Here is a 16,366-nt window from a genome sequence, read left to right on the forward strand (position 1 = left end):
GCTACACAGGTAGCATTAAACTTGTCATTGATCTATTGTATTTCCTAAGGTCGATATTTGGTAACACCCGTCTGACATCGGAACATTTAACCAAAAAAAAATCACTTTTTAAAAATAAAATTAATTATCTACAACTTACAAAATTTTAAGGACATTTTCCACATGAAAGAGCTATTCTATAAAACGATATTTACACACAAAAAAGGCAATCTTGTAGACTTCAAACGGCGTTTTGAAATTTTAGAACAGATTGCATTGTTGAAAATAGAAAGTTTAGAAATATATTTCTTTTAAATTATGTGATTTAGCAGTCAAGAGAAACAACTTAAAACTCCATATTAAAAATTACACAAAACAGCAGTAGATTAAATTGTTCTAAAAGTAATAAACAAATAATTTTACTATTAAGGTGCAATACATTGCAATTTATGTGTTTGTCAAAGACTATGATTTATAAGTTTAAATGTTTAAAATTTTAAAACATTTCTTTTATGGTACTCTTAGACAAATGAAGATATTTTTCTTTTTAAATATTTTAATGACATCTCAATTAAAAAATAAAAGAGTGAGAACGGCCGATAACGCTTAATTTTTTGCAATGCACAGCTTTTATTTAATAATTGGAATTGTTTAATTTCAGAAATTATTAAAATTTAACATTGAACTTTAAGCTATTACAACAAAATAATATAAAACCGATAGCCCAGTTGAAGTAAAACAATTTAGTAAATCATTGTTCTTGTTATTTATTATTATTAGAACAAAATAATATTTAAAATGAAACAATTTTTCTAATGTAAATAGTTAATTGATTTAACAAAAATAATATATAATGTTTATTCAATTTGTTGATTAGGTGGTCCCGTTTAAAAAAAAAAAACGTGTTCTTTTGAACGAAAAAAAAAAAAAAAAAATTAAGGGTAGGGCCTACTTCTCCAAACTTTCTGTCTCGCTGGGGCGGGTGGGATGATGGAGTAAGGCCTCATATGTGGAGTTGAAATAAATTTCGAAATAAAGAAAACTATAGAATACTCTTGTTTAACAACAAATAGTTAAATCACATATTAATTACTAAAAATCAAATTGAACATTTGTAATTATACGCTTTGTATTATGTATAAGTAAACCATCTTAAATAAATAAAAGTAGGCCTACATGTCAGAAAAAAAAGTATTACTATTGTAAATCTATATCAGTCATCACAAGCCGATGATGAAAACTGCTATACTAAAGAGAACATGGAAAGGTAAACTGCATTTTGTTTTTATAAATTACGATTTATTTAGAACATCGTCGTAAGTTGTCTACAACAATCATAAAAATGTACAAAAGAGAAGTAACAAATCAAATCTAGGATACTTTACTTAACATTGTAAAGATATAATATAAACACAATGATTTACTAACTTATAGCTTTTTAAATTAAATAACAATAAGTGTATCAAAGAGAGGGCGCCCAAGACAGACCTGGAGGCGGAGTCTTCTTGAAGAACTGAAGCCAATAGGGATGTCTTGGGAGATGTCAAAATTAATAGCCGAGGATAGGAAGAAATGGAAGGAAATGGTGGAGGCCCTATGCTCCATAAGGAGCAAAGAGGACAAAGTCAAAGTCAAGTCAAGTGTATCAATACTTCTTAAAATGTGTATTTATATTTATGCAATCGACGAGGTGTTCTTTTGCATACACTATATAAAATATTTATAAAGCTGAGACCGCTTTTTTTTTAATGTAAAAATATATTCAACAATATGTCGATGGTTTTAACACAACAACCTAATCTTCTAATATTAAAACAAAAATAAAAGTTATTGAACGTTAACTGGAACCCTTCAAGACCAACAAAACCTATTCAATCAAAATATATTTTAGCACAACTCACCTGGTCAAACACGAAAAAATCGGCAACTAGAGTTTTATCTCCATCTTTTTCACACTTTTTTAAACGGTATAGTGACTAATACTTTCTTGATTATTAAAACAAATATTTCAGATGACCAGTATAACCTATTTTTCAATTATTTTTACTCCACTTGATTTTGCAAAATTACTATACTTTCATTGCAATATTTTTTTTCTAATTTATCTAATTATATCTGTCATTCTTTACTTACACTTAACAAGTGACAGATTGTGAACGCACGATCTAAAAACCCACGTTATACTAAACTCATGATATACTAGCCTCATGTTAAATTAAACTCAATATATACTTAACTCACGATATACTTAACTCGTATGCTAAACTCACGATATAGGCCTACTTAACTTATAATATACTAAACTCACGATATACTAAACTCACGGTATATTAAACTCACGATATCCTGAAGTCACTTTATACTAAATTCACGATATACTAGGCTCACGATATGATAATATTTATTAAACTCACAATATACTAAACTCAATAGATATACTAAATTCACAATATTCTAAATTCAAAATGTACTAAACTCACGATATACTGAAATCACGATATACAAAACTCACGATATTCTTAACTCGTATGCTAAACTCAGGATATACTTAACACACAGTAAACTTAACTCACGATATACTTAACGTGTGACATAGGGGTCATCCATAAATGACGTCACGCTATTTTTTACGATTTTTACCTCCCCCCTCCCCTCCGTCACACTTCGTCTCAAAAAGCCAGACCCCCCCCCCCCTAAAATGACGTCACACCTCAGCCTATTACCCCCCTCAAAACTGCAGTTGAATTTTTTTTTAAAGCATCGATATTTTTCCAAAATCTTATCTGAACTCTATCAAATTAGGGTATTTTAATAAATTCATGTTGCAATTTATTAAAACAGTTTTCTAAAACGCGAAATGACGTCTAAAATTTGTTTTCTAACATTACTTTTTTATAATGCAAAAGTGTGACGTCGCATCATCTGAACCCCACCCCCTCCCCCTCGTCACAAAATTACGGACCCCCCTCCCCCCTACGAGTGTGACGTCATTTATGGACGACCCCATACTAAACTCACGATATAATAATCTCTATTAAACTCACAATATACTAAACTCACGAGACACACTAATTTTACAATAAACTAAATTCACAATTTACTAAACTCGCGATAGTTTAAACACGAAATGTTTTTCTTCATGTTTTATCTTGACTTTCTGCAGTCAACCCTCATATCATATGCGCTCTTTCGATAACACTGAAACTCCACCAAACTTATCAGACAAAGATCATAGTCTACATTTTGTTGGCCCAACAGCTTTCTTCACTTTCATCCCCCCCCCCCCACACCCATCCCCCTCAACGTATTCTTACAAATCTCTCTCCACTCCCAAATTTTAACTTTTAGAAAATGAGATCATTCTGGCTAAAATCCTGTATAATATGTACACATTTCTAGAGTTAAGGGAATAATAATCAAAATAAATCTACAACAGTCTACATACGTCGAATGATGAGCATAGTAATGCAATAACAGAAGACTTTGAGACAAGGATAATTCAGGCTGTTAATATTTTATGTCTAAGGCATTAATAAAGCAACGAAACCAGCGTGTTGCTCTTCTCTTTATTCATAAACTACTAGATCTTTATAGGTCTGTCGTCTTTAAGGTTATTAAAAAAAAACAGGGGAGGGGGGGATAATTTAGAATATAGGGATGCAATCATATATTTATGTCGGTCAGTTGTGGGGAGTGGGTCATCGGTGTGTACCAGTGTTTAACATCACACCTGGCACAAATCTAAAGTTAACAGCTTTTTATTTCAATAAAGTCATAAACAACAAACAAAAAAAAATGTTATTAAAAATATTTTAATAAAACAATATTAAAAGCCTTTATAGCGACAAGCTTTTAAACGCACTGACATAGAAAAACATTAAATAAAACTAATTTGTTTTATTTCATTGAAACGTTGGTCTCTAATGAGATCTTTTACATATTGTACTTTTCAAACGTGTATTAGTTGCTTCCGTTTGTAATTTTAAATTACCAGGGGAGGTCACACAACTAAGTTCTTAATAGTAATGTAAATACCGATAGTTGTGTTTGTTATACAAACGTTCGTCCAAATAATTATTTATGTTTATATTACATAATTTAGAAAATGCTAGTTTTTATGAAATACTTCTAGAATTTAAATTTGTTAATAAATTAAGTGTAAACTTTTACTCTTAGTTAAATTAAAAAACCAATGACTTTATTAGCCACGTAGGCATTAATTTTGGGAAAATTAAGTTGAAACACTATTGCACAGGTCCTCCATTGTTAGAAAATTTTTCTCACATTGCTTTCAAAAAAAAAAAAAAAAAAAAAAAAAAAAAAAAAAAAAAAAAAAAAAAAAAAAAAAACATTGCTTTCTACGTACCCTTGAATTTTTTTTAATTACACATATGCATTGTCAGTTTTTTTTTTTTAAATTGTAATTAGACGTTTTTTCTATATCTATGTATAAGTAATTCATCTTAAATGAGTAAAAATAGGCTACAAGTAAGAAAGAAATATTACTATTGCAAATCTGTATGAGTCCTCACAAGCCGATGATGAAAACTGTATTACTAAAGCGAACATGACAAGAAAAACTGACGCTGTAAATTACTTGTCTGAGGCGGGAAAAAAAATGATTTCTCATTTTTATTTATTGATTTATTTATTTTCACTTGAAGTCCTCCATCCAAATTTCGTCAATGTCTTCATCGCATCCTCCCCCCCCCCCCCCCTGTTTTTGATAGACGGCTAGCTTGTGGTACATGGCCAAACTGCCTGAGCTGTTTTTGATTAGTCTCTAATGGTGTCATACTTAGGAGGATATCAACATGGACTAATCGCATTGCGGGGTCTGGCGGCATTGTAGTTCCGCCTCTGGCAATTGCACGACAAAATTTAAACTACAATAAAAATATTGTCTACTTTCAATAGTAATACGTTTATTCGTTGCTTCAATTTGTAAATTTTAAATTACCAGGGGAGATCACACAACTAATTTCTTATAAGTCATGTAAATACAAATCGTTTTATCGATTATAAAAACAATCATCCAAATAACTGGCAGAGAATTTGCGAGGAATCAACAGATCCACGAATTATTCTGCAAGAGATCTTTAAAAAGGTTCCATGATCTCTTGATGTAGTTCGGAAGCCAAAAATGATTAAAAGGAAACACGATGTGTGCATGTGCGAGTAAGACCTCACATTGAATATTGGAAATCATTGATTAGGTGGGCTACACAGTAATACGTATGATAATGTTAATTTATTTTGGTTTCAATCGATAACATGATTCAAGCTGTTTTAAATTAACACAGGTGGGGCTTCGGTGGTCATGTGATCATATTAATTTAGCCTATCTAACACGTCAAATAAAAAAAAAATTGACAATGTTCAGCAACGTAAGAAGCACATTTTACATTGTCGATTTTTGAGAAAAGAAATGAAATCGATATTTTTTTATTAAACAATTTTATAATATCGGTTTTTTAAAGTAATAATTAGTATATCATCATTTATATTCATTAATATTCATCACCATCTTTTCCCGTTTGTGCCCATGACACATGGGACGGATGAAGTAGAGTTCATCTGTTTTAATGCCCTAGGTATACATTGGAATAATGTGGTCAGCACTATGCCTAGCCGCCTTTACTTTCCCTAACGTGAGTCAGGTACCCATCAGAGCTGGGTGGGCTCAGCGGCTTTCTGCTGTTTTGAACCCGGGCTCGATCTCGATACTTTCTGGTTATTATTTTTTAATGATCTTAGTTCTCTAGAAAATATAGGAACATTGTTGGTGTGGCCATGTGTTTCAAGAATTAACATGATTAGAAGCACGCATCATGGCATGGCATAGCGGTAGAGAGCTAGCCTGCTAATACAAAATCCTTTAGTTCGAATCTCGGGCGTGAGTCTGTAGAACGTCCTTAAGTGTATGCAGCTCTGAGGGATACCCAAAGCACGTTAGGGAAACATGTATGCTAAGGTCTTTAAAACAGATACACTCTACTTCATCTGCCCTAAGTACCTAGGGCAGGAACAAAAAAAATATAAAGATAGTGTAGTTTTACAAATTGTAAATATTAAATGCTAACTTACATTTAAATTTTTTTCTAACTTGGTTATTATTTAGTAAAATACCTGTATTATGATGTCATCAGAAATGCGTACAATGAGATGATCTCAACAGGTCTTTTAAGAACAATTTGTTTACATTCTACACGTGTGCTTATATTCTATACGTGTATTTACATAACACATGTTGCCTTCTATGCTAATCTTTAGGAGGTTGATGAAGATTTCGCGGATTAAAACGACAGATGAAATGGATAATTAGCATATGATTTTAGGATAAAAGGATTCAACTTTCACCATGATTCTACAGTCTTCTATAGTCCAGGTGATATAGACAGAAAACAAGTACAAGAAAGTATTTGTGAGTATTAGCTAGTGCTTTGGTTATTTTATGTTAATGTCAAAATGAATTATTTGATATTTTGGTCAAAACACGTCAATATTAAACAGCTTAGCAGCTTAATAATTAAGTTACTTCTGGCTTATTTTTCTTCATATATATATATATATATATATATATATATATATATATATATATATATATATATATATATATATATATATGTATATATATATATATATATATAAACATATGTATATATATGTATATATATAAACATATGTTTGCAAGACTGCAAGCTCAAACGTATCGAGTTCGGAACCCGGACCCTTTTCTTGTGAGACGTCCCTTAGTCAACCCCACTGTAATGGGAACCTGATTCACGTTTGGTTAAGCAAAGCCGGCTAGGCATAGTGCTGACCATACTATGACTTCATTTGAAGAGGTCACATAAAAACGTATACAACTTTTTTATTTGCCATATACACCGCCAAGATCGAATTAGCAACAAAGAAGTTTCAGATATAATGTCAGAAAACAAATTTCACTTTAATTTTAATATTATGATGACTCGAACTTGTCAGATCTGTCCATGTTATAAAAAATCCCATTGCTTACATTGTTAAAGGAAAATTATAATACTTTTTTTTTCGTTTATAAATCATATTATATTTTATTTTTGTTTAAGATATACAAAATGCAAGTATGATACCAATTGTTAAATTGAAAGTTTAAAAAACAAACATTTTTTTTTAAATATTTAGATTGACGAATGCAAATCTAATGCAATGTCATAAAATATGAAAACTTGTTTGTTTCAGACCATGAAACTTCTCATTGTAATTCTACTACTCTCCATGTACTGTCTGGAGACAGCCATAGCAGAAGTAACGTGTGACATGGATGGGCGGGTAAATCATATTTTCTAGACATTTTCTTCTTCTTTTTCGTTCTTATTTGTACTGTGGGGAGAGAGTTCCTCCAACGCAATTAAGTATTCGTGTCAACTGGTTATGCGCTATTAAGGCCGTGTATTTGCTAACATTGTTTAATCACATTACCGTGTATCTATATATATATAGTTCTCTTCTTGGATAGGCTACCCTAGAAAACACCAAGCTGTAAGCGCGCCTAGCAGCCCCCTCTCTTCCTCTCTAGGCATATCCCTACCACCCCCACCCTTACATGGTCTGGTGAGCTATGGTTCACGTTAAATGTTTACAATCATAGAGCCGGGTTTAGTGACGGTTATTAGGGGCAGATAATTTAGTTTGAAACGATTTTAAACTTAGGGGAGGTAACTAAGAGGAGGCTGCTTTCACGGAAGTGGGGGGGGGGGGGTGGGGTTTAGGGAAATTAGGGTGGGGGGGGGGGGGGGTTATCGTCCTTAACGAGCTACTGATAGTGTTTTAAAGCAAATATTTTCAGTGGCAGCACTGGTACTGTCGAATTCACAAATTATGAATTACTGAAAAGTAGAAAATAAAACAATGAAATAGTGGCGTATGATACGCCGCGGGTCGGCTCGTTAGCTAATATTGTTGCTAATAGTGTCCGCCGCCACCCCCCACCCCCCCCCCCCCCCGGAAAATTCAGTCCGGCCCCCCAGCCCCCGGAAAATTCAATCCGCCCTCCCCCTATAAAATAGCAATTGTCCCCACGGAGAAAAATGTCTGGAAGAAACACATATTTTTAATAACAACGGTACTACTTGAAAATATGTTTAAAATAATTTATTCAATTAAAAAAAAGAAAGAAAAATATATTATTAAAGTTCCTCTTCCAAACCTGACGGTATGGGGCAAGTGTGACCTCGTCATATGAATAGATATTATGGTAAGCACTATGCCCATCCGCCTTTACTTTCCTTGAGTTAGGTATCCATCAGAGCTGGGTGGACTCAGGGAAGGTCTACTGACTTGAACCCGGATTCGAACTCGAGATTTATGGTAACGCAGTCTAACTCTCTACCGCTATGCCGTTCCGTCCCAATTTAAAAAAAAATCACCTTCACATTTACCTGAAGTATGTTATATGTTATTACACGTTACAGGTGTTCAGGCAATATGAGACGTTCCAACCTGACGAATGTGTCGAATGTTCGTGTACTCGTTGGGGCTACATGAGCTGCTCACAAATGTGCTGAAACCACATCTACACACACGCTTTCTAAAGCGCTAACTGCTGAGTTGAAGTTATAAACTCTAAGTCTAATAAACAAACGTTTTACTTCTTCAATAAAATAATTTTTTTTTTACACTGTATGTCATATACATTTAATAAATATTGGATTATTTTATTATTTTAAATAAACTAGAAGAGTGGCTGTCCCCAGCTAACGAGGGTTCGAACTCGAGACTTTTTGGTTTAGCAACCATGAGCTTTACCGACTCGACCACGCCGACCCCTTAATAGTAATATAATAGTAATTTAGCAAACACTTGTATTTTTAATTTAGATTAATAGAGTGAGGGTGTTGTGGTGATAGGGGATTTTATATTAGTTAATATAAATACAATACTGCGTTATACATCATAGATAACTAGCATGTATTTTGTCATGGAAAAACAATTGTTCTGACTTTTATTGCTTTGCTCTCCCTGGCCATTCCGGTTGACTTTAAGGAGAGGTTGAGGGCAGTTTATGAAAATATTTGAATCGATAAAATAATTCTAAATTGCTTTTTAACGACTTGTATTCGTTAAAAAAGTATAAAAATGAGTGTAATCGATGGTTCCTAAAAGACTTTAATTTTTACAAATGTAACTATAATTTTTATCGCTTGCCATATTTATTTTTTACAAGATTTTTTCCATAAATTTAGTTTGATTACAGACACTTTTCATGCCTATTAAAGTCGGTATCATCCTACACTCCAGTCAATGGCGTAGGCAGAGGGGGTTAGGGGGGGGCCATAACCCCCCATAGATCCATCGGGGGGGGGGGGGGGGTGCAAATCAAAAGCCTGTCCCCGGGTTATATACTGCTGGAAAAAAGGAAAAAAAATTGAACCCCCCCCCCCCCCCCATGAGACGATCCGGGCTACGCTGCTGACTCCAGTCATTTGATTAAAGTAAGTTAAATGCGTTGTTAAATTAAAATAGAACAATCTGTGTGATAATGTATAACATAATTTTTATAGACATTGACAGCACCTTCAAATGTTAAAATAAAAAGCACGAACTTATACAAATTAATGTAGATTCTGATTTATAAATTTATAATTACTAAGAGAAACAACAAATAATGTTCTTTTAAGTCCTTGAAATACGGAACACACAATTTAAAAAATACTACCGGAGTTTTATCCGATTAAATCTGTCGATCACGATTTTATTTTTTCTCCAAGTGTTCCAGCTCATTCTATGAAGTTAGACCAATAAGACTTGAAGGTTATAACCTTAGCTCGGATGTATTGAGGTCATGTTGACGTCGCAGTTTCACGATTCTGTACATGATTTAGATCAGTTTGCTTTCATGTGGCACTACACGAGCCAAGAGTGTTGCGTTAGGGTTAGGTTAATAAGTGTTGGGTTTAGGTTTTAATAAGGTTTTAATAAGCGCTAGGGTTAGGTTTGAATAAGGTTTGGGGTAGGTTTTAACAAGGTTTTAATAAGCGTTAGGGTTAGTTTTGAATAAGGTTTTAATAAGCGTTAGGGTTAGGTTTGAATAAGGTTTGAGGTAGGTTTTAATAAGGTTTTAATAAGCGTTAGGGTTAGGTTTGAATAAGGTTTGGGGTAGGTTTTAATAAGCGTTAGGGTTAGGTTTGAATTAGAGTTAGGGTTAGGTTTGAATAAGGTTTGGGGTAGGTTTAATAAGCGTTAGGGTTAGGTTTGAATTAGAGTTAGGGTTAGGTTTGAATAAGGTTTGGGGTAGGTTTTAATAAGCGTTAGGGTTAGGTTTGAATTAGAGTTAGGGTTAGGTTTGAATAAGAGTTAGGTTTAGGTTTGAATAAGGGTTAGGGTTAGTTTTGAATAAGCGTTGGGTTAGGTTTGAATAAGGGTTAGGCTTAGGTTTGAATAAGCATTGGGGTTAAGCTCGATTAGGCGTTGAGGTTATGTTTGAAAAAGCGTTAGGGTTAGCTTTGAATAAGCGTTAGTGTTAGGTATGAGTAATGTTCAAAAATGTGTAAAGTCCATTATTTCAGTAAATTATTATTAACTGCTGTTATTGTTCCTCAATTATAAATGCAGTGCTTAACTTAAATGTAATATGTAGTCTGTGCGTATTTAAAAGTTGTCTATATACTTTACAAGGCGTAGTCAAACGGCCGAGTGTTCGACTGCTAACCCGTACATTGAGTTCGGATCCCGGGCGTGGGTGTGTAGACCGTCCCTGAGACCACTCAATTCCGATGGGTACCTGAATCACGTTAGGGAAACAAATGCTGTTGGGCAAACTGGACGACTCTACATACAAAAATACCGACACACAAATAAACAACTGTAAAATATATGTTTAAGATAACTTTACAATAGAAAATACTAAATAACATTCAGACGAACACATAGATGAAAGTATAGCAAAGCATAATGTAACATACTGAATGTCATACAGACAAGCATCTTAATATCCCGCAATTTTATCTAAATGTTCTATCGTTGTATGCTACAATGTTGCCTAAATTGTATATCCTTGAATGCTACAAATGTGTCTAAATGTTCTTTCCTTGTATGCTACAGTTTTGTCTAAGAGTTCTACTCAAGTATGCTAAAATGTTGTCTAAATGTTCTATTTTTAAATGAAACAATGTCTAAATGTTCTACCTAAGTATGCTACAATTTCTAAATGTTCCCCTCAGAATGCTACAGTTTCTAATTATTCTATCTCAGTATGCTACAATGTCTAAATGTTCTGCACATTATGTTACAATGTCTAAATAGTCTACCTGAGTATGCTGCAATGTCTAAATGTTCTATTCCAGTATGCTGCAATTTTGTCTAAATGTTATATCGTCGTATGCTACAATGTTGCCTAAATTTTATATCCTTGTATGCTACAGTTTTGTCTAAATGTTCTACTCCAGTATGCTAAAATGTTGTCTAAATGTTCTATCCTAAAATGCTACAATGTCTAAATAGTCTACCTGAGTATGCTGCAATGTCTAAATGTTCTATTCTAGTATGCTGCAATTTTGTCTAAATGTTCTAAACTTAACACAATTCCTGACATTTTTTTTTATTTATTTTTTTGTTAAAACGTTCAAATGAAACCAAAACAAATGTTCTCTTATCAGTTATTGTCACTATCAATTTACATGAACTATTTTTTTTTAAAATCCATTATTAGAGCTTCAAGATAAGAGGTCGCCCATATAAAGCAAGATATAAACTGGCTTCAACTGATCAGAACAGATAAAATCGTAAAAAATAATTTGCCACAGAATCTATCTACGAGCTATACCATGTCCAAGTTAACCGTTTTCATTCTCTTTACGCTTGCTGTTTCGTACGGTCAGTTGTTTTTTTTTTTGTTTTTTTTTTTGTGTGATCACAATACCAGTCTGTTTGGTCTGTCTGTCTGTCTTTCTATTTGCTTGTTTTTTTGTTGTTTTTTTTTGTCTCTCTGTTTTTGGCTTGTAACCATTTTTTTACCTATTTTAATTGTCGTGTTTTTTAAATCAAAGACAAGGCAATAATATCTGATTTTCATCTGCTTATTATTAAATTAGCCATTAATTTAAAGAGTTTATTCAACAACAAGCAGGGAGGTAACTGGCAAGTAGCTAGAACTACGTTTTTCTTGTGAGTTGGTATTATCGTGCAATGTTTACAAATATTTTATAGCAGATTTTACGGGCCGGATAACCCAAGGCATCAGTACTGACTAATGTTATTCGATAGAGCTCTCGAATAGCCACGGGATTAACATAATGGATGCATCAGTAAATGTTTTAAACGTATGCATCCACTTTTTAGACATCTCCGAGTCGAAAAAAAAACGTTCAATTGGCAAATTGTGTCCGTATGTCTATGTGTGTGTGTGTATGTCTGTGAACACCTAAGTTTGTGAACTTTCATAAATATCTATATCAACTTTTCAGCGATTTCCAGTAACGGGAAGTGGAACTTATTAAACTTTCAAATTTGTAAAAGTCTATAACTTGAGTACTGTTTCTGATAGGCAGATGAAATTTCACATATAAGTGAAAGATCTAATTCTCTGCCTTCTATCAAATTTTGAGAAATTACCTGTGACCGGAAGTATGTAGAAGTACTTAACGCTATTTCTATTTCTCAAAAAAAGCTAATAAAGTACTAATATTCTAGTATACGATCAGTTCAGTTGGTGCGCAATTCTTTTCTTCTACGAGATTCTCTTCTATAGTAAAAAGTTTAAGTATGTTTAAGTATGTAAAAACTAATTAAAAAGCATGTCTATATCCCGAGTTGCCATTCCCCGAACTTTTATATAAGAATATTTGAGAACGTTTAGAGGAGATCACTCCCGCTTCATTTATATCTGTATGCTCCAGGTGTAAATGCACTCACCTGTCCAGTCTGCGTAGACCACACTGACCCAGATTCCTGCACGGGCACACAGGACTGTGGTAATAATCACGAGGTAACGCTCACACTGTTACACTCTACTTCACCTGTCTACCCCACCTTTCTACCCCACCTGTCTACCCCACCTGTCTACCCCACCTGTCTATGTGGCCAATCTCTCGGTTTATAGGGGATTCAAGACGATTGACATTAGAAGGCCAATATACCGTAGGACGGTTAACATTTAGACGGCCAACAGATTGTATGACACTTAACATTTTGACGGCCAATAGATTGTATGACAGTTGACATTTAGACGACTAATTGATTATAGGACAGTTGACATTTAGACGGCCAACAGTTTGTATGACACTTGAAATTTAGACGGCCAACATATTGTATGACAGTTGACATTTAGACGACTAATTGATTATTGGACAGTTGACATTTAGACGGCCAACAGATTGTATGACAGTTGACATTTAGACGATTAATTGATTATAGGATAGTTGACATTTAGATGGCCAATATATTGTATGACAGTTGGCATTTAGACGGCCAATAGATTGTATGACAGTTGACATTTAGACGACTAATTGATTATACGACAGTTGACATTTAGACGGCCAATAGATTGTATGACAGTTGACATTTAGACGACTAATTGATTATAGGACAGTTGACATTTAGACGGCCAACAGATTGTATGACAGTTGACATTTAGACGACTAATTGATTATAGGACAGTTGACATTTAGACGGCCAATATATTGTAAGACAGTTGGCATTTAGACGACTAATTGATTATAGGACAGTTGACATTTAGACGACTAATTGCTTATAGGACAGTTGACATTTAGACGGCCAACAGATTGTATGACAGTTGACATTTAGACGACTAATTGATTATAGGACAGTTGACATTTAGACGGCCAATAGGTTGTCGAATTGTTTACATACACCATACGATAAAATATCTAACTATGCATGTTGAATTGTGTATATCTAATTACAAACTTAACCTTAATTAATTATCTCAATCATGTCTGAACGCATTAACATAAACAACTTTTGTTCCCAGGTGTGCGAGCTACGTATTGAAAACAAAAACCCCGCAAAGTTTGAATATCATTGTTCAACGCCCCAGGTAAATATATATTCTACAGGTGAACACAATAGTCACAGGTGAACACAATAGTCACAGGTAAACACATCACTCACAGGTAAACACATCACTCACAGATAATCACAATAGTCACAGGTAAACACAATAGTCACAGATAAACACATCTCTCTCAGGTAAACACATCCTTCACAGGTAAACATATCACTCACAGGTAAACACATCACTCACAGGTAAACACATCACTCACAGGTAAACACAATAGTCACAGGTAAACACATCTCTGACATGTAAACATAATAGTCACAGATAAACACATATCTAATAGGTAAACACAATAGTCACAGGTAAACACATATCTAATAGGTAAACACAATAGTCACAGGTAAACACATATCTAATAGGTAAACGCAATAGTCACAGGTAAACACATATCTAATAGGTAAACACAATAGTCACAGGTAAACACATATCTAATAGGTAAACACAATAGTCACAGGTAAACACATATCTAATAGGTAAACACATATATGACAGGTAAACACAATAGTCACAGGTAAACACATCACTCACATGTAAACACGTCTCTCACCAGTAAACACAATAGTCAGAGGTAGACACAATAGTCAGAGGTAAACACATATCTCACAGATAAATACATAACTCATATGCAAACACATCTCTAACAGGTAAACACATTAGAGGTAAACACATCACAGGAAAACACATCACCCATAGGTAAACACACTTGTTCTACCATTATCAGGTACTAACAGTTTCCAATTTTCCTCCAGGACTGTCAGAACCACGAGAGCAACAACTGCCCCTTCAACGCCCACTGCACCTACTGCTGCAACAGCATCCAATCCTGCAAAGTTCAGAGGGACGATCTTATCTTGAGTCAGTTTATTCTAAACATTTCTCAATCTTCTCAGTGATTCATCTAGGAATCTTTATCCTTCTCCATGCTCCAATCTTCTAAGTCATTCGTCTAGTCTTCTAGAAACTTCTAATTCCAATAATCTTCTTTCTAGACTTCTAGAACCTTCTCAATACTCGAATCTTCTCAGTTTTTATCCATGCAACTTGAACCTTCTAATTCTGAAAGTCTTCTTTCTAGACTTCTAGAACCCTCTTAATACTCGAATATTTTCACATTGGTCTAGACTTTTAGAACCTTTTTAATATTCGAATCTTCTCTGTCATTCACCTAAACTTTAAGAACCTTCTCAATACTCAAATCTTCTCAGTATCTTATCTACTTATCTAGAACCTTGTTAGACATCGAATCTTACAAGTCATTCGTCTTGTTATTTAGAATCATTGAATCTTCTCAGTAACTTATATAGTTAATTATAATCATCTTTTAGTATCTCTACGCTGTATCTCTCCAATTTCAAAAACAAAACGGTTTAAAAAATCAATGGCTAACTTGTACTCAACGATTATAATTTCACAATAAGTTAGATTTAGGTTTAACATAACGTTAGACTTGACATTATTCGCAATACTGATATGAAGAAACTCGGAAAAGTATGTATAGTAACACCGTTTTTTGTGTGTTATCTACTATGTTATATATTGCACTTTGTAACCAACAATATTTCTCTTCACAGATGTACTCTAAATAGCAAAGTAACACTAGAAACTTAGCCCTCCCTGTGGATGTCTTGTACAAGACCCGTTAGTACACAAGAGGACTCATGATATAACGGGGCAATAGATTTGAAATAAAACATTGATATTTGACTCACGTGTATTTCAACAATATAATATTCAAAACAGAGATTTTTCCAGGCATCTCTTCGGGGAAGGGGGGGGGGGGGGATGCGACCCTTCCCCCCCCCCCCCCCACCCAAAAAAAATCTACCCCCCCCCCCCCCGAACAAAATGGAATTTATATAGAAAACGTATACTTTTACTAGTGTCCGCCCCTCATAAAATGTTGTCGTCCCTCCGAAAATATCTCCCCCACCCCCCGGAGATAAACACTGATTCAAACGAGCAGCTTTCATTAAGTTAAGCATTATACCCAAGTAGGCTACTAAGTAGAAAATCTCGAAAAATATCTCAGCACGATTACAAATGAACTTATCAGGTATTTTATTTTTAAAACAAGATTTGAAACAGGACACAGTATAAAAAAACAAACATAAAAGTAGGGTAAACCTACACGATTTAGAAATAAAAATACAAAGCCAGACTCAATTACCCCTTAGTTATAGCGGGTGGGGGGGGTGGACATAGGCACATATACAAGGAAACACTGAAAATCTACAATGGAAATGAATACATTACATAAGAAAAGACAAATAAAATATACGGAATTCTGGTTCATAAACACAAACACCACTGCACAATTGAATTAAATAG

At 34.0% G+C, this 16,366-nt stretch overlaps 1 protein-coding gene across 1 annotated transcript; it reads left to right on the plus strand.

The window, feature by feature from the left end:
* Positions 1–11,727: 11,727 nt before the first annotated feature.
* LOC131947611 (uncharacterized) lies at positions 11,728–15,746 on the plus strand. Its single transcript, XM_059308844.1, has 5 exons — positions 11,728–11,835; positions 12,858–12,946; positions 13,952–14,017; positions 14,788–14,893; positions 15,610–15,746. Exons 1-5 carry the CDS (start codon positions 11,787–11,789, stop codon positions 15,618–15,620), a joined length of 321 nt encoding a protein of 106 aa, XP_059164827.1. The 5' UTR covers positions 11,728–11,786; the 3' UTR covers positions 15,621–15,746.
* The last annotated feature ends 620 nt before the right edge of the window (positions 15,747–16,366 follow it).

This window comes from Physella acuta, unplaced genomic scaffold (assembly GCF_028476545.2).
Source record: "Physella acuta isolate Inbredline_101_S28 unplaced genomic scaffold, ASM2847654v3 ptg000600l, whole genome shotgun sequence".
Taxonomy (NCBI): domain Eukaryota; kingdom Metazoa; phylum Mollusca; class Gastropoda; family Physidae; genus Physella; species Physella acuta.